The sequence below is a fragment of the Bos javanicus genome, chromosome 19, assembly GCF_032452875.1.
Source record: "Bos javanicus breed banteng chromosome 19, ARS-OSU_banteng_1.0, whole genome shotgun sequence".
Classification (NCBI taxonomy): Eukaryota; Metazoa; Chordata; class Mammalia; order Artiodactyla; family Bovidae; genus Bos; species Bos javanicus.
This window is the reverse complement of record NC_083886.1, coordinates 43,532,765-43,547,980: the sequence shown is the minus strand read 5'-3', so window position 1 is coordinate 43,547,980 and position 15,216 is coordinate 43,532,765. Positions and strand designations below refer to the sequence as shown.

The window sequence follows — 15,216 nt, the reverse complement described above, 5'->3', positions numbered from 1 at the left end:
TGGATTTGTTAGGAGGGTAGCGGGAGGAAAGATTATGGTTTATTCACGTGTATGCAATAAACAGAAATCGCTTTGGTCAGATAGCCCCTTATCTTTGTGGTAGAAACAGAACTGTCCTCTGCGTGGGTCTGCTGTGAGATCCTGCCACTAGGCACAGCTTGCACTTTCGGGCACAGTTGGCTGAGAACTTGGCAACAGCTCTCTGGAGCAGCTGGGACTGATGAGTAGTAGTGGAGATTAGCTCAGGCTGAAGCCTTCCCAGAAGCCTGAGTGCTGCCTGGGTCTGCGTCAGCTCACCCCACTGGTGGGGAGAGGCCGGACCTTTGCTGCAGCTCCTGTCATGGGCTGAACGGAGCGTTCCGTTTTCCCTAAAGCTCTACTTTTCTTTTTAAAATTGTTTTCTTTGATGTTAGGATGTCCTTGGATTTTAAAAAAAGTGTGAAGTAAAACTGTAATGTAAGATTATTTAGTACATTATGTAAGGGTCTGGAAAGTCCATCAGGTTAGCCTTTTTGTCAAATCAGTCTTTACCCAGAGTTGTTACTAATTTTGTGTTATTTCAGTTTATATTATTACACTTAATCCTGAAAATGGATTCTCTACATTCTTAATAGCATTTGTGCCCTGCATCTGTGGGGCATTGGTTTTGTACCGTTTTTTAAAAGTCATAAATCAAGATGTGGCCAGAAAATTGGAGATGCCTAAGAATGTTGGGCTTGTCTCTTGCCAGCCCCATCAGTAATGCTGCCTCTGCCCTGGCCTCTGGGCCTGGGGGTGCTGTGTGATGTTTGCAAAGATGAGCTTGTGTAGCAGTGGTCTAAGAAATTGAACCTCTCTGTGCAGTGGCAGGCTGCACTGCATGGTCACTCTCCATTCCCCAGCTGATGGTGACTGTTTCTGGAATTCCTACAAGAGTCTGTTTAATCAGTAGGCCAGTCTCAGAGCAAGTGATATCATCAGGAAAATGCTACTTTATTTCTGTGGAAGAGACATTTATAAGATTGGCGATCAGCCTGTCAAGCTGGTTTCCTCCCATCTTGGGTCAGGGTCCTTCCTTCCTCTGTGCCACTGAAAGAGAATCAAGCCTGTGTTCACAGTCTCCTTTTCTGTCTCACTAACCTGTATCTCTCAGACTGACTAGTCTTAATGGAAGCATTTGCCGGCAGCCACCACCTTGAACTTGATCCTTCTTGTGGCTGACTAATCCCACATCTCCTCTGGATTGGAGCTGGCCCCGCATGTTTATGGCACTTTCGGTTTCAAAACTCTTCCATATCCATTGGTCTCACTTGATAATTTTTCTCCCTTGTTTCAGTCCCAAGTGTCAAGTAGGTACCTTCACGTTGTCTCTCCTAAGGTGATCCAGATGGCTCTCGGTGGCTCTGAGTGAAATCAGAAGGAACGTTCTCCCTTGGTTGCTTTCTCCTCAGAGCAGTGTATCACTTTGCTGGTGGGTGCAAGTGGCATGAGATCTCTCTTTTTCTTGAGGGATTGGTAGCGAATTTTTCTTGTGGCTAGCTTAAGACTCCTGTGTCATGAAGCATCTCAGCCAAAAGTTTGTGTCTCCTGCTTGAGCCATGCCTCTTTACCTAGAGTGATACCAAAGGCCATTGCTATTTATGTCGCTGTACTGCCCTGTATTCCCTTTTCAGTTACTTGGACACAGAACAATATGAAGAAGCAGTACGGGACTATGAGAAAGTGTATCAGACGGAGAAAACAAAAGGTAAAGAATTTTGAGCACATGTTCCTTAGGGAACTGTGTGGTCTGACTTGTAGGTCCTAAAACTGGACACGGGAGTAGTTTGATTCAAGGGTGAACCTGGAGCTCATTGGAAAAAGTGAGCAGAGATCCCAAATGTGGGACAAGGCACCTGTTTTCTGGTCCCCAGTTCTCCCTGCCACTTTCCTTTTCTGTGTGATGAGGCCGATGGGAAGAACCTAAGTGTAAATAGATTTTTTAATCTCCACAAGAAAACATCATAAAAGCCCCTTGTATGGTTAACAGGGCTTCTGACTCCAGGGCATCTGGGCTGGGACTTGGTAAAGGAAGCCAAAAACAGATTTATCCGTTGACGCTAAATGTCTTCCTCCAGAACACAAACAGCTCCTTAAAAATGCACAGTTAGAACTGAAGAAGAGTAAGAGGAAAGATTACTACAAGATTCTTGGTGTAGACAAGAATGCCTCTGAGGACGAGATCAAGAAAGCCTACCGGAAGCGGGCCTTGATGCACCATCCAGGTAGAGCGGGTGGGGAGCGGGGCTCAGTGGCAGGAGCAGGTCGGGCCGGCTGCTGCCATGGTCAGTCCAGCACCAAAGCCTCAGAGAGGCTCCTCAGCTGGAATTAGGTGGTGCTCGGTTCTGTATACACCAAATGTGAGAAGTACTGGATTGTAAAATGAGACCTAATGTAGTGTTTCCCTTGAACTCTGTTTTCTTGAGACTCTTGAGTTCTTGCTGTATTCCTCCCTTTAGATCGACACAGTGGAGCCAGTGCTGAAGTTCAGAAAGAGGAGGAAAAAAAGTTCAAGGAAGTCGGAGAAGCTTTTACCATTCTCTCTGATCCCAAGAAAAAGACTCGCTATGATAGTGGACAAGACCTTGATGAAGAGGGCATGAATATGGGTGGTAAGTTGGGAGTTGGTTGGGGCGGCCTGGGTTGCACCTGACACCTGTGAAATGTTAGCATTTTTCCTGAAGACATTCTGTGGGTGGAGGAGTAGGGTAGGGGTAGGGGTGTCTTATGTCATCAGCCAGTGATGCCCAAGTTTGTTAAGTGCACTCTGATGAGTAGCTGTAATGTGTGAGGTAGTGATGGGTATGGAAAATAACAAAGCTGAAACCCATAGTCCAAGGGTTTGCAAACCCTGGTCCACAGGCCAAGTCTGACCCCTGGTCTGATAGACATGGAGCCCAATGAGGGCAGTCAGGTGTAGCAGGTGCCAGGGGTACAGAGTGAGTGCCAAGGTCAGCACCAGCAAGGGACAGCTTGGATATGCAGAAAAGCACAGCACTGTAGGGAGTGACCAGGGCTTGGCTAGGAGGATAGAGGGTGCTTGGGGCATAACAACACAGTAGCTGGGTCAGACCTCAGCAGGCCTTGGAGGCTACAGGAAACATTGGGTTTTTCCTTTTGGCTGGAAGTTTTTTTTTTTTCTCCCATTGCAAAGTGTCTGATGACTGATACTTATGTGTCTGGCACATTCCCATAAGCCCTCACAGACTTCAGTTTCCCCAGAAGACTTAGAATGAAAGTGAAGTGCAGCTGAGAGCATCATTGCTCACTGTGAGCTCAGTTGGGGATAAAAGAAGCCCTGAGTTGTGCATAGTTCTCAGACCACTGCCTCTAATGCCAGCCCTTTCTCTTCCACTGAGAAAATCTTTTGGAACTTAAAATAAGGTTGATGATGCTACATAGATAACCCTGACCTCGCTAGTTCAGGGTGGGTGGGTGTGTTTTACAAACCTAATTTTAACAATAATAAACATTGCTCTGCCCAGCAGTTGAGAAGAGCTGTAAGCAGTCAAAAGCTGTTGAAGGGTTTAAGAAAGGGACCCATGGACCTGATTTTAGCTCTGGAGTTATATTTGCGATGGCTGTGAGGAGAGCTGGTTTAGAAAAGGTGAAGAGGAGGGAAAACAAGATCACTAGGAGAGGATCGAGGGCACGGTTGGGAGACTGCATCGGCAGGAGTTGGCTGCTGAGCATGTCAGGAGAGGCAGAGGACGAAGTCAAGAGTGGCTTGGGCACAGCTGACTCTGTGGGGCCGTTCACTGAGCTGGGGGAGCCAGGAAGATGAGCAGATACACAGGCAAAGAATTCACTTTTAAATACCATGTGCCTGTGGGATTGGCCGCTGGAGATAAATCTGTGCAGCTTAGGCAGACTGGCTACGTGAGGCCCACCGTGGCCTGATGAGAAGAGCGCCGCGCGCGGGAGGCTCGACGCAGCAGTGTTCAGTGTTGCTGCTGTCACTGACCAGGTGGTTTGGGCGGGTTACTTGAGCTTCCCCCGTAGGTTTTGAGTATTAATTGGGAATGATCTAATGTATGCCAGTCCCAATACCACGATTGCCACTGGGTAGCTTTTTTTCTGGCATATGATGTAGACAGAATATGGCATCACACACACACATTCAGTCGTGTCTCGTTCTTAGATGAGCCTTGGTGGCACCTAAGGGATGGAGTCTGGTCATTTCAGGGGCAGCCCCAGCAATATAGGGAGACAGTGTACAGGTGCTAGTGGCATTTCCCATTGTGGAGAAGGCGCAGCAAAGTGCGTTGAGGCAAGGAAAGCTTTCCTTTGGGACACACTTGGAAGTAGAACAGAACAAAGCGGGACCAAGTAGTGGGCTTGCCTCTCGACCATGACTTTGGGCAAAGGACGGAAGTGATTGTTATCTGGGAGAGCTTTGGAGACCCATTCTCTGTTAAGTTCCTCTTCAAACACTTCTGATTTTTTCACCTTTTTGTGCTTTCTCTGCTTCTTATTTTACTCTGCAGATTTTGATGCAAACAATATCTTCAAGGCATTCTTTGGCGGTCCTGGGGGCTTCAGCTTTGAAGGTGGGTGTGCTGAGTTCCCAGGCCACAAGCTGACAGAGGGGCTCCCCAGTTAGGCAGCGCTCTGAGAGTCAGAGAGGCCCATCAGTGGAGGCAGCAGAGTTCTCTTCTAACAGGACGTCTACCCCCTCGGGTGCTGCTGAGGCTGGGCGGGGCGGGAGGGTTGCGGGGGGACGTTTCTGTGCACACCCAGCCTAGGGAGCACAAAAGCCACACCTGCTTGGGGTCAGGGAGGTGTCTAACCAGAGCTTCCCTGTGAGGGTGAAGGTGTTATAACAACACACACACCACCAGCTTGTGGGCCTCCTCCTGCGTCCCAGGGCCCAGCCTGTTTTGATACCTTCAGACGGCTTTCCATTCGCAGTTGAAGCAGCTCTTCGTAACCAGGGCAGAGTGATCTTCCCTCGGAAACTCAGAGCCAGCTGACAAACTCTTCTTTTCCCTGCAGCGTCTGGTCCAGGGAATTTCTTTTTTCAGTTTGGCTAATGAAAGGACACCACCCAGAATCCAGAAAATGCAGACTTGCTCAGTTTAACCTCGAATGTGGACACAATTCACCTCCTCCCTTCATCATGTCTCCACATCCTTAGAGCAGTTTCGTTTTCTCAGTTGGATACCCTGTGTCTGTGTGAGTGGGGTGAAGGAAAGGGAGCCAGCGCCGAAGACTGCGGGGAGGGGAGGGAGGCGGGGGGCGGACAGGGCAGCTTGTGAATTTTTGTTTTACTGTTTAACTTTATTAAAAAAGAAAAAAAATTAAGAGAATAAAATGTTTTGACCCTTTCTGGCACTTTGCTCTGGCAGCTGCTTTTTGTCACTCCAGCCAGCGGGGCCAGACCTGGGCCCCCAGCACGGAGTGGATGCCCAGGTGGACCTCAGGCTCAGTCAGCCGTCCCACGAGGGGTGCGGGTGCCCCCTCAAAAATCTGTTTAGCACGTGCATGCTAAGCAGGCCCTGGAGATGCTGTTGGGCCGAGCCTGATGCCAGTCATGGGGCAGTGAGTTCAGAACACATCTTATGGTAGGGGCCATAGAAATCACTAGAAGCTGCATGCGTCCAAAGTGGGTGCCAGGTGCCCGGCTGGGCTAACTCAGATTTATACAGGCGTTCACAGTTCCCACTGCTTGAGGGAGATGGCAACAAAGACAAAATGCCGCCTCCCTCACCCTCAGACCCTTTCCGAGTGGGCCAGGCAGCTCCCGGGCCCAGGGGTGTGGGTGCTGACACCGGCTCACTAGCTGGGATTCTTAGCAGACAGCCCTGCCTTCTCCACGTGTCCCTTCCTGCATGGAAGGCAAGCGGGGGCAGGAAGCAGTGGCATTTGTCACGCTGTTCGGGTCAAGCTTCGTGTTTGTGGTGAATCATCTCAGGACATCCAGGCAGACACTTGAGGCTTTGGCTGAGGCTATGATTTTTGGTGCTCTGGTAAGTAGAGATGGCTGGGTAAAGACCTTGGCCCAGATAGCTAACTATTTATCTTCCTTATGAGCCTCGGCCCCTTTCTTTTCAGTCTTCTCCCTTTAGTGTGAAGACCCTGGTGAAGTGCTGACTGCATAAGGCCTGGGAAGTTCCCATGTAGCCACCCAGGCCTCTGTTAGCCTGGAAGAGATTCTTGAATGTCAGCTCTTCCCTTGTGTTTGAAGTGGCACTGACCCGAAGGTGGCCCTCCCTGAAGAACTCCAGGTCTTGCTGAGGTCCTTCCGACTGGATTGGCTGGGCACACCTGGGGGCCTGTGCCAAGTGACTGGGGGCGGGGGGCTGCTTTGTGCTACGTGTCCCTCATATTCAGCCAACCCCTGCTGTCTGTGCACCTCCAAGGCCAGCCTCTCTCCCTTCTGCCTCCTCATGAAAGCCGACACTGTTCAGCTGCCCAGCCTCGCCACAGCTGTGCCCAGCCCGCAGAAGGGAGACAGGACCGATGGCCCCAAGCTGGGGGACAAAGGCAGTCCTAACGCACCCTGCCCTTGCCCCCGGGAAGACTGAGTGGGCCACAGCAGGAGAGAGATGCACGCAGCTAGGATTAACATGATTTATTTCATTATCAGTCTTACAAGTTGCTGAGGTTGGGCAAAGCCAGGAGAGTAACTTCAGGCGTTTCTATCAAGTGACAGCCTGATTAGCAGGGCCGTTACTGAGCGGAGGGCAGTGGAGGGCACCCCAGGAACCCCAGCTCCTACAGCAGTGTTAAAACCCCTCCTTCAGAGGCACTGGATAGGGCGTGGCCCGTGACAGCCAGGGGCCACTCCACTGGCTTTTGGTGCCCACTGACCCCTTTCAGCAGAGACACAAAGGCCTCCAGAGGCACGAAGGAGGCAGGATGGGCTGGGCAGGTGGCAAGACTGGTACTTTCTCACCGAGGCTCTGTCTCTGGCCTCGATCTCCCCACCGACACAGCAGGGCCACACGGCTGGAAGGACGGCAGCCCATCCCTTTCCCTGGGTGAGACCTGCAGCCAGCCTAGGGTGTGGCTGCTGCCTATTCTGTTTTGTCCCCTAGTTGTCAAACTGTACCTAGTTATAGTGTGAGGAGGGGACAGGCACTTAGGACCAAAGGTGTAAGGGAAACCCTTTCTCTGCCCTGGAAAACAGTACATTCTGATTAGGAAACGGGCTCAAAACCCAGGGGTCCTCCCATCTCAAATCCACCACAGTTTTTTGTGGCTGGTGACCACTCCATGAGTACTTGCAGTGCTGGGGTGTCCCCTCCCCACTAGCCAGCCTTGTGCGGGGCAGTGGGCCTGGGGGCCCGGTAACTGGAAGCAGGGCTTAGGGTCGTGGCTCCAGTCCAGGCCAAACTTGGCCCAGCCTGGTCAACTGTGGTCCAGGTTCCTAAATGACGCCTACCCACCCCCTTGTGTTGAAAGCTTGAGCGTTAGAGGGGAAGGGGGTGGGCAGGAAAAGAGGTTATTTTACAAGTTTTTAAAAATTACAGGAAAGTTAACTTTGAGTAAAAAATAAAAAAGAATCAAAGATCAAGCAGAGGGATGCTCCCCTCCCCTCCTCCTTCCCTTGTAAAGAAGGGGCAGGTGGCCCAGGACGCTCAGATGATGGTACAGGACTGAAAGGAGCCACCCTTGCGGCCGCTGCGTATGGGCACGGCCTTGCCCTTCCCGTAGTATCCTGTAAAGATAGCCCTGACCTCCATCTTCTTGGCCAGGCTCAGCATCCAGCGCCCGCTGCCCAGGGAGTAGAGCTTGCCCCGGCTGAGCTCACCCACCTCCTCGCCGCGGCTGCCCCCCTTCTCCTGCCGCACAATCTCTAGCAGGTCGATGCCTGTCTGCACGGCCTCTACGTCACCCGCGCAGCCCAAGGTGATGTGTGCGCGGCTGCCCCGTGGCAGGTTGTCAGAGGGAGACAGCTTGTCCACGTCGTTTGGCCACAAGGCCAGCTGCTGCTCGCTCAGCTCTACTCTGGCTCCCGTCGTCTTGGGTGTCACGAAGAGGGCCGAGATGGTCAGCGTGAAGGCCTTGCAGTAGGATTTCTTCACTACCTACAGAGGGAGAAAGGGCAGAGGACCGAGCTAGAGGTGGTGGGCAGTGACAGAGGGACAGTGAGCGCCACAAGCAGCCTGGTGCCGGGTGGACGTCCTTCCACTGACACTGGCCAGGCTGCTTGAAAGAGCCAGAGGTGCCAGAGAGAAGGAGAGAGCAGGGGTGAGCGACGCCAGGCCTCCTGGGCTCAGGCCTGGGCTCCCCACCCACAAGCTGCAAGGCTCATTCACCTGTAAGAGAGGGCTGATGCTGAAGCTTCCTCAGGGTGAGGACTGAGGACCTAGCAAGGGCTGCTGTCATTACTACTCACCCCTTAAAAGCACGCTGGTATCCAGACAATATCCTGGAGGGCGGGGCGAGGGCAGAAATAAAGGCCTTTGATCAAACTCTACTCCATACACTGTGGCTTACGGTATACCTGATTCTCAGAAAGCCCATCTCTCCCATTTTGACCATAAAAAACTTCCCTCTTTTGCTCATGACCCCTCACCCCAACAGTGTCTACTGTGTGCGTGCACGTGTGCTCAGTCATGCCCTATTTTATGCGACCCCATGGACTCTAGCCCGCCAGGCTCCTCTGTCCATGGGATTCTCCAGGCAAGAATACTGGAGTGGGTTGCCATTCCCTTCTCCAGGGGATCTTCCCGACCCAGGGATTGAACCTGAGTCTTCTGCACTGCAGGCAGATTCTTTACCACTGAGCCAGCTGGGAAGCCCTGTCTGGCAGTTAACAGGTGCTTAGTAAATCTTGCTAAATGAATGTACAGTTAGAGGTGGGAGTGAAAGTGTGTGCTGCGTGTTCATTCATGCAACTGGGAGGCGCTAGGGATACAAGGTGAACCACACTGCTGCCCTCTGACCCACACGAAGTTTCCATTCGTGTGGGAGGAAACCACTGAACAAGTAAGTATAATGGCTGTTACACTAGGCAGAGAAGTGAGGGAGCTGGCAGAGGGTCAGGGACAGCCTTCCTGCAGAGGCAACCTGAAGGAGGCTGGGGTCAGCCAGGCACACCAGGGTGCCACACCAGGTGGTTAAGGACCCAATACGAGAGGCTGTGGGTAGGAGATGGGGTAGCCTGCAGGCAGGGAAGGGGCTGATACCCCTAAGCCAATGAGCCTTTCTATCCCTCGACACTCCCCATTCCAGGGCATGACCAGGCCTCAGACTCGGGACAGGGACTTCAGAGCACCAGCCTCCTGGGGGTAAGGGACTTCTAGCCTTTGGAAATGAACACAGGCTTAGAAGCCAGCATTCCCTGAGCATCTGCAGAAGGGGCAGGCCCCAGGGTCACAGCACAAGCTGGTGGCACTGCCTAGCGGGACGACTGAGCTCAGTACCACTAAAGCTGCAGAAGCACAAGCTGGGACAGACTCCACTTTTCCTGAGAGGCTGTCTGGTGCCCTCTCCCTGCTTCCGCCCTCTCCCTGCTTCCCTGCCTCCGCCCTCTCCCTGCTTCCCTGCCTCCGCCCTCTCCCTGCTTCCCTCCCCGCCCTGCCCTCTCCCTGCTTCCGCCAGGTTCCTGGGGAACACTCACATCTTGCTGGGCATACTCCTCTGCCCCAGCGGCCTTCCCGTAGTCACAGAACTTGGTTGTGCAATGCAGCACGCCCGGCGGTCTCTTCCCGAAGTAGGTGACCAGTTCAATCTTCTCCCTGGGCTCATCCCCAGAGACAACTGCGGGGGGAGAGGGAGGGTGGTCAGGGCGGGAGAGTAGGGGCATTGCAGCAGCTATCACCAAGAGCTTGGGAGAGCCAGAGGAAAAACATCCAATGTGGAGCTTAAATTTGCAATCCACTGTAATTGAGCAATCTGCCATTCATTTGTTGGTCAAATTAATAGCAACTCTAGTGCTATGAAAAGGTGCTTTAAGTTCCCTGCTTTTTGTTCCTCAAATTTTTTCATCTCTTACCCAGACTTGAAAACTAAGGCACTTGTAACCCAGGGGAAGGCAGCATAAGCCAAGGGAATCTGAGCTTCAACAGAGCTACATATCTGAAAAAACAGGGAAGCAGGTCATGAAAAAGGAGCTAGAAAGAAAAAAGAGGAGGGGAACTGTATGGTATAATGGAAGGAGCCAGAAAGAGCATAACATCCAGCCCACTTCCAAGCTGTTGGACCTGGGGCAAGTGAGTGACTCTCATCTGTCAATCAGATACAATAGGAGGTGACCACCCAGATAACTATCAGTCATGACCCATTTCACTCGGGGCCCCTGGAACAAGAAACAGCTGGTCACTGGAACAATAGGTAGCCTGTAGCCTCCTTGGGTGGATGAGAGGCTACCATGGGTCTTAGAAAGTAATGGGTACAGGAAGGGTCTTAGGAGATAATGGGATAACCTTAAGGCTAGCTTCTCCATCACTAGGCTTTTCCTGTTAGCTCCCAGGGTTGAGTCCCTCTGAGGATGCAGCTCACCCTCCACACGGGAGGGAGACCCCCACTCGGAGGGCAGGCCTTGTGTGTGGCCCACCACATTTCTCCTGCGCTGTCCTACGCAGAAGGACACCAGGGGGTTTTGGTTTTTTGGCCATGCCGTGGGGCATGTGGGATCTTAGTGCTGAGACCAGGGACTGAACCCATGCCCCCTGCATTGGAAATGCAGGATCTTAACCACTGGATCGATCTCTAGTTAATTGAGGATCCCAATTTTTAATGATAAATGCAGCTTCAAGAGGCAATCACTCTACAAGGCAGAACCAGTGCTAACCAGGAGCCCTGCCTCGGGCACGTCTCTGTCACGCTACTCACAGGCACTGCTCACACCAGGTGGTGTAAGCATCCTGGTTTCCTGCTTTCCCAGCATTCGAATCTTAGGAGCTGAGAAAAGTCCTTGGAGAATGTATACAGGCACAACTCACCTCTGACAACCCAAAGAAACCCAGGTGGGGATATTTCAAGTCTAAAATTGAGGCGTGGGGGGGAACTAGGAATGAATTAAAGGAAGAAGAGATGATTAGTAGGTGGGTGACATGTCCTCCAGATCACTGGAGGAGAAGAGCCACTAGGGGGGGCTTTCCCTATCCCAAATCTCTCCTCTCCGTGGAGCAAACAGCAGGAGGGCACTCTGGTCTGACCCAATAAGGGAAGGCTCCTCTAGAGGCGATAGAGTCTAGGGCTCTCTCAACAGCTTTGGGCAAACCCCACATCCGTTCTGTGCATTTCCCATCTGCAAAAACGAGATTGGACTCTAGGTTGTTCTCTGGAGCTGTGCAATACCACAGGAGGTGCGCTGGCAAGCTCAGGGCCTGGGAACCGTCCCCGCTGGCGTTTACAATAGTTCTAATAGTAAGTTTTCTGCAGCTTAGGACTCCACGGCATATTGTATTTTAGAAAACGGTTCTGCAGCTAAAAATGAGTTTGAAAACACTGGACCAGACTCTCCCTCCAGGGTTCTATGAAATGTTGATGTACTTCCTATTATGACAGTATGCAATTTGTTCTCCCCACCTCTAAGACAGGGTCGGTGGTCTAGGTCCAGGCTGGGAGAGGGCAGCTGGGGAGACGGTGAGAGGGAAAGTCCCTGGTGAACACCTCTCCCATGTCCCATTGAGTGTGCACCGCCCCAGGAGACCTGTGCCAGTGCCAGGTGAGCCCCCCTGCATCCCCCAAGAGCTTGGAGAACAATGGTCCCGGGCACGCAGCACCCTGTGCCCAGCCAGCGAGGGGGATCACAAATAAGGTTGAGTGCCCCACCCACCCACCCCGCCACCTACAGTGTCGCAGCTCCTTCTTGAAGGCCTTGTGGTTGCCCAGCTCCTCCAGGAAGGTCTGGCCAGTTTTCCAGAGGGCCGCGGAACTCTTCTTGGTCAGGAACCAGCCGAAGTAAAGCGGCAGGAAGTCCTTCTCCAGCCCAGGCTTCAGCTTCTTCAGATCATCTGCTGACAGCTGCCACTGGTTCTTCTCCTTGAGCTGGGCACAGTCCAGCCGCCAGGCCGTCTTGGGCTCCACCAGCACCACCTGGTACTGGTACTGGTCGGCCAGCTCAAAGAGCTGCTCCAGCCGCTCCCGCTCATGGTTGGTATCATCCAGCACCAGGACCCGGAAATCCCGGCGGCAACAGGCAGCCAGGTCCTCGTCCAGCTGCTTGTACTCCTCAGAGAAGGATCCCCGGGCGCCAGGGGTGATCTTGTAGCTGTCGGCAGACACCATCTTGGTGCCATCCCGGTACTTGTCCACGATGAACCGGGCCAGCGTGGACTTGCCGCTCCCAGGCAGGCCTCGCAGGATGAAGAGCGTCTTGCACTCCTGCAGCGTGGCCACCGTCTCCTCATCCTGCAGGAAGGGAAACTGCAGCTCCGGCTTGTCCTTGGCCCCTGAGGATGACATTTTGCGGAAGAAGACCTTGGGCAGGAACGTCTGGCTCTTTCGGGAGAAGCCTCTACTCTGTGTGAGGAGGGGAAGACAGGCGTCAGCCAAGTCACGCAGGGCCACCCCGCCAGCCTCTCCTCTTCCTCTCAGGCCTGGCCCTATTCAGGAATCCCCCCACTCCAGGCACCCCGGCCCTTGATTGACAGGCACCCCCGGGGCCGTGGGCACCTTCCCAAGCCATGGGCACCTTCCCAAGCCATGAGGTTCTAGATGGTCTCTCCTAGGTCCTTGGGACCTGAGGGCTTCTGGCTGTGCAGTATGGAGAGGGCTGTCTGGGCAGTCCCAAACTCTTAAGGAGAACCGTAGCCTCAAGGATCACCCACTGCCGCCACCTTGAAAGGAAAACTGCTGGGAAGTGCCTGCAGGGGAGGGCCTGAAGCCTGCGTTTCTAGAAGTGAAGTCTAACTTTATATTCCTGGCCTCTATTAAGGATGACCTCTTTGGAGGTGGGGGGCTCTATGTCTGTGTAAAACCACAGCTGCCCTGGCCCCTAAGCGCACCGAGGAGGGTGGGGGTGGAGAAGGGTCACCCAAAGACCGCCTCCCTTCCCCCAACAATGCCAGTAACAGATAATACTCTCTTGTCTGGGATGGGGGGACAATGGTCCCACAGAAGGGCTGGTGGGGGGCTGGGCCGGAGAGCGCTGGACAAAGGGCTTCATTCAGCACAGCCTGCTACCTCCTCCTCTGCCCTGGGCCCCCCACAAAGTCGTGGTCTTTGTGCCTGCCCCAGGACTGGGCGGTACAGGGCACCTGCGTCGGAGTCTGGCTCTTCCGCACCCCTTGCTGTGTGTCAGCAGCACCTCTCTAAGCCGCTTGTTTTCCTGCTTGCGCAAAGCCACAGGCGGCAACACTTTTTTTACTGTAAAGCGCCTTTTCCTCTAAGCCGCGAGGCCCCACCTCCCGCCAGCACCCAGACAGCTCAGCAGGCGCACATTATCTCAGACGAGGCCCTGGGCAGGGAGTGGGTGCCGAATGCCCGCCCAGCGGCCCAGTGCCCGCTACCCCGGCCCACCCGCCACCCGGGTGTGCTCCGGGGGAGCTGCTTCTGAGCCCCGATTCCCTAATTCCCTTCTTTCTCCAGCGCCATCCCCACTCCCCATGCTCCCCGCGTCGCCCCTACCTCAGCCAAGAAAGCCCCGACTCAACTCCGGAACCTCGAGTCCTCATTTGCATGCCACTTCCTCCCCCCGCCCCCAAGTCCCCCAATACTCTCGTTTTCCATTAGGGTCCCGACCCAGCCCTCCCGCTCACCATGATGAGGAGGGGTCGCCGCCGTCGCCGCCTTCGCAGCACTAGCTCTCCGGGGCCGCCCGCCTGCGCGGAGGGACACGGAGTCTAGCGGTGGCGCGAGGCCACCCGAAACCCCCTTACATACCCCGGGGCGGAGCGCGGGGGCGGGCCGGGGGCGGGCTGGGCCGGCCCCCTCTGCGCAGGCTCTGCGAATCGAAACTCCACGCTCACTTGGCCCTAGAAGGAAGCTGCGGAGCGCTGCGCCCCGCCCCCTGCTGGCGCGCCAGCCCCGGGCCAGCACCTGTTTGGAGGCGCCTGTGCAGGGGCGGGTATGGGAGCTGGGGAGCCGGGGTTTGGCCTCTTTTTCTTGCACCCCGGTAATGATGAACTCGGTAAAGAGGCATGCAGGCACCCCGCCTCTCCCTGGCCCAGTGTAGAGATTAGATTTGAGGCAAGATTGTGCGAGTGCGAATCCTGTCTTTAAAATTTTGATATTTTACTCATCATCAGGCTGTTGATTTAAAAAATATTCACAACCTGAAAGTTGAGAGTTATGTTTTATTCCGCGGGAATTTTTAGGATTTCAAGCCAGGGAGATAGCATCTCAAGTAACCCTGAGAAAATTGCTCTGAGGAGGCGAGAGTAGGAGCTGCATTATATAGACGTTTTCCAACAAAGGGCAGGTAATCTGAATGTGGAAAAGATTATTGTTAAAGAAAACCAGATATCCCAAGTTAAGGAATTTAGAGCTGTTCTATGTACGGGAAGATGCAAGAGTGTGGGCTCACTGAACTCATTCCTTTAATATGCACCTCAGCTATCTGGAGCCTGTGTCCAGCGTTTTTCATATCCTGAACTTCCTTTCCTCAGGGCTCAACCTTAGGGAGTGCTTTGATTTTTGCTAGATTGCAGGTAGTCTCCTTTCTGTGCTCCCTTGGGGCTCACCAGCTCACCTTCCGTGGTGGCTGCAATCGCTGCTGACTGTGACATCCTTGTCTTCTGATGTGGCAGGAAATATTCAATTTCTCAGAGTTTTGCAAATTTTTTTTTGTTTTTGCAATATTGCGTTAAAATACTGTTTCTCTTGCTTACTGAGTTTTTTGACCCTATGTTCCTTAAAAGTTGCAGCTGAAATGCCTCACTTGCCTCTCCCTAGTCTGGCAGGCCCAAAGTCAGCCTCTGCCCCAACCAAGCCCAACCCTCCCAGGAACTTTGGAGCTGGAACTAGGATGGCAATGGCCAAGGGGTTAAATGGATAAAGCAGTGACTTCTTAACTCCTCCTCTGGGGCAGCTGCTCAGCCACCCCTCTATGAAACCACTGGAAGCTCAGGTGGGTTTTTGAGAGGTTCCTGTGTACCAGGGATGTGCTAAGCACCAAGCCCCGAGCCAGGTACTCATTATACAGAGGATGAAGCAAGTTTGGGGAGCTTGATTTACTCGACTGTACGCAGGCCCCCAGGGTGGCACAGGTGGGTCCCGAGGCAACTCCTCCTCCCAGCTGCTCCCTGTTCTCTGCCAGACATCTTCCTTCTCCCCCTGAGCTCCAAGAGCCCCACCAGT

General features: G+C 53.4%; 2 protein-coding genes across 6 annotated transcripts in view; one reads left to right on the top strand and one right to left on the bottom strand.

Moving 5' to 3' along the window:
* DNAJC7 (DnaJ heat shock protein family (Hsp40) member C7) overlaps positions 1–5,352 on the top strand; it is a 29,975-nt gene extending 24,623 nt beyond the window's left edge. For 2 of the 3 annotated variants that reach the window (XM_061391818.1, XM_061391819.1), the window contains exons 10-14: positions 1,653–1,726; positions 2,097–2,243; positions 2,478–2,630; positions 4,506–4,568; positions 5,014–5,352. In XM_061391818.1, the coding sequence (XP_061247802.1) occupies positions 1,653–1,726; positions 2,097–2,243; positions 2,478–2,630; positions 4,506–4,568; positions 5,014–5,051 (475 nt within the window). In that variant the 3' untranslated portion in view covers positions 5,052–5,352. Of the gene's footprint in view, positions 1–1,652; positions 1,727–2,096; positions 2,244–2,477; positions 2,631–4,505; positions 4,569–5,013 lie in introns of those variants that run through there. The other variant, XM_061391821.1, reaches the window with a different exon arrangement.
* A 1,225-nt stretch (positions 5,353–6,577) lies between these two features.
* On the bottom strand, positions 6,578–13,808 carry CNP (2',3'-cyclic nucleotide 3' phosphodiesterase). Of its 3 annotated transcripts, none has more exons than XM_061391822.1 (4): positions 13,677–13,808; positions 11,769–12,438; positions 9,590–9,729; positions 6,578–8,051 (listed from the first exon to the last, which is right to left on the bottom strand). In XM_061391822.1, the coding sequence occupies exons 1-4, from the start codon at positions 13,677–13,679 to the stop codon at positions 7,602–7,604; spliced, it is 1,263 nt and encodes a 420-aa protein (XP_061247806.1). In that variant the 5' UTR covers positions 13,680–13,808; the 3' UTR covers positions 6,578–7,601. The 3 variants fall into 3 exon arrangements, with proteins under 3 accessions (XP_061247806.1, XP_061247808.1, XP_061247807.1); XM_061391824.1 differs by lacking the exon at positions 13,677–13,808 and adding an exon at positions 13,546–13,566; XM_061391823.1 differs by lacking the exon at positions 13,677–13,808 and adding an exon at positions 12,756–12,880.
* Positions 13,809–15,216: the final 1,408 nt, after the last annotated feature.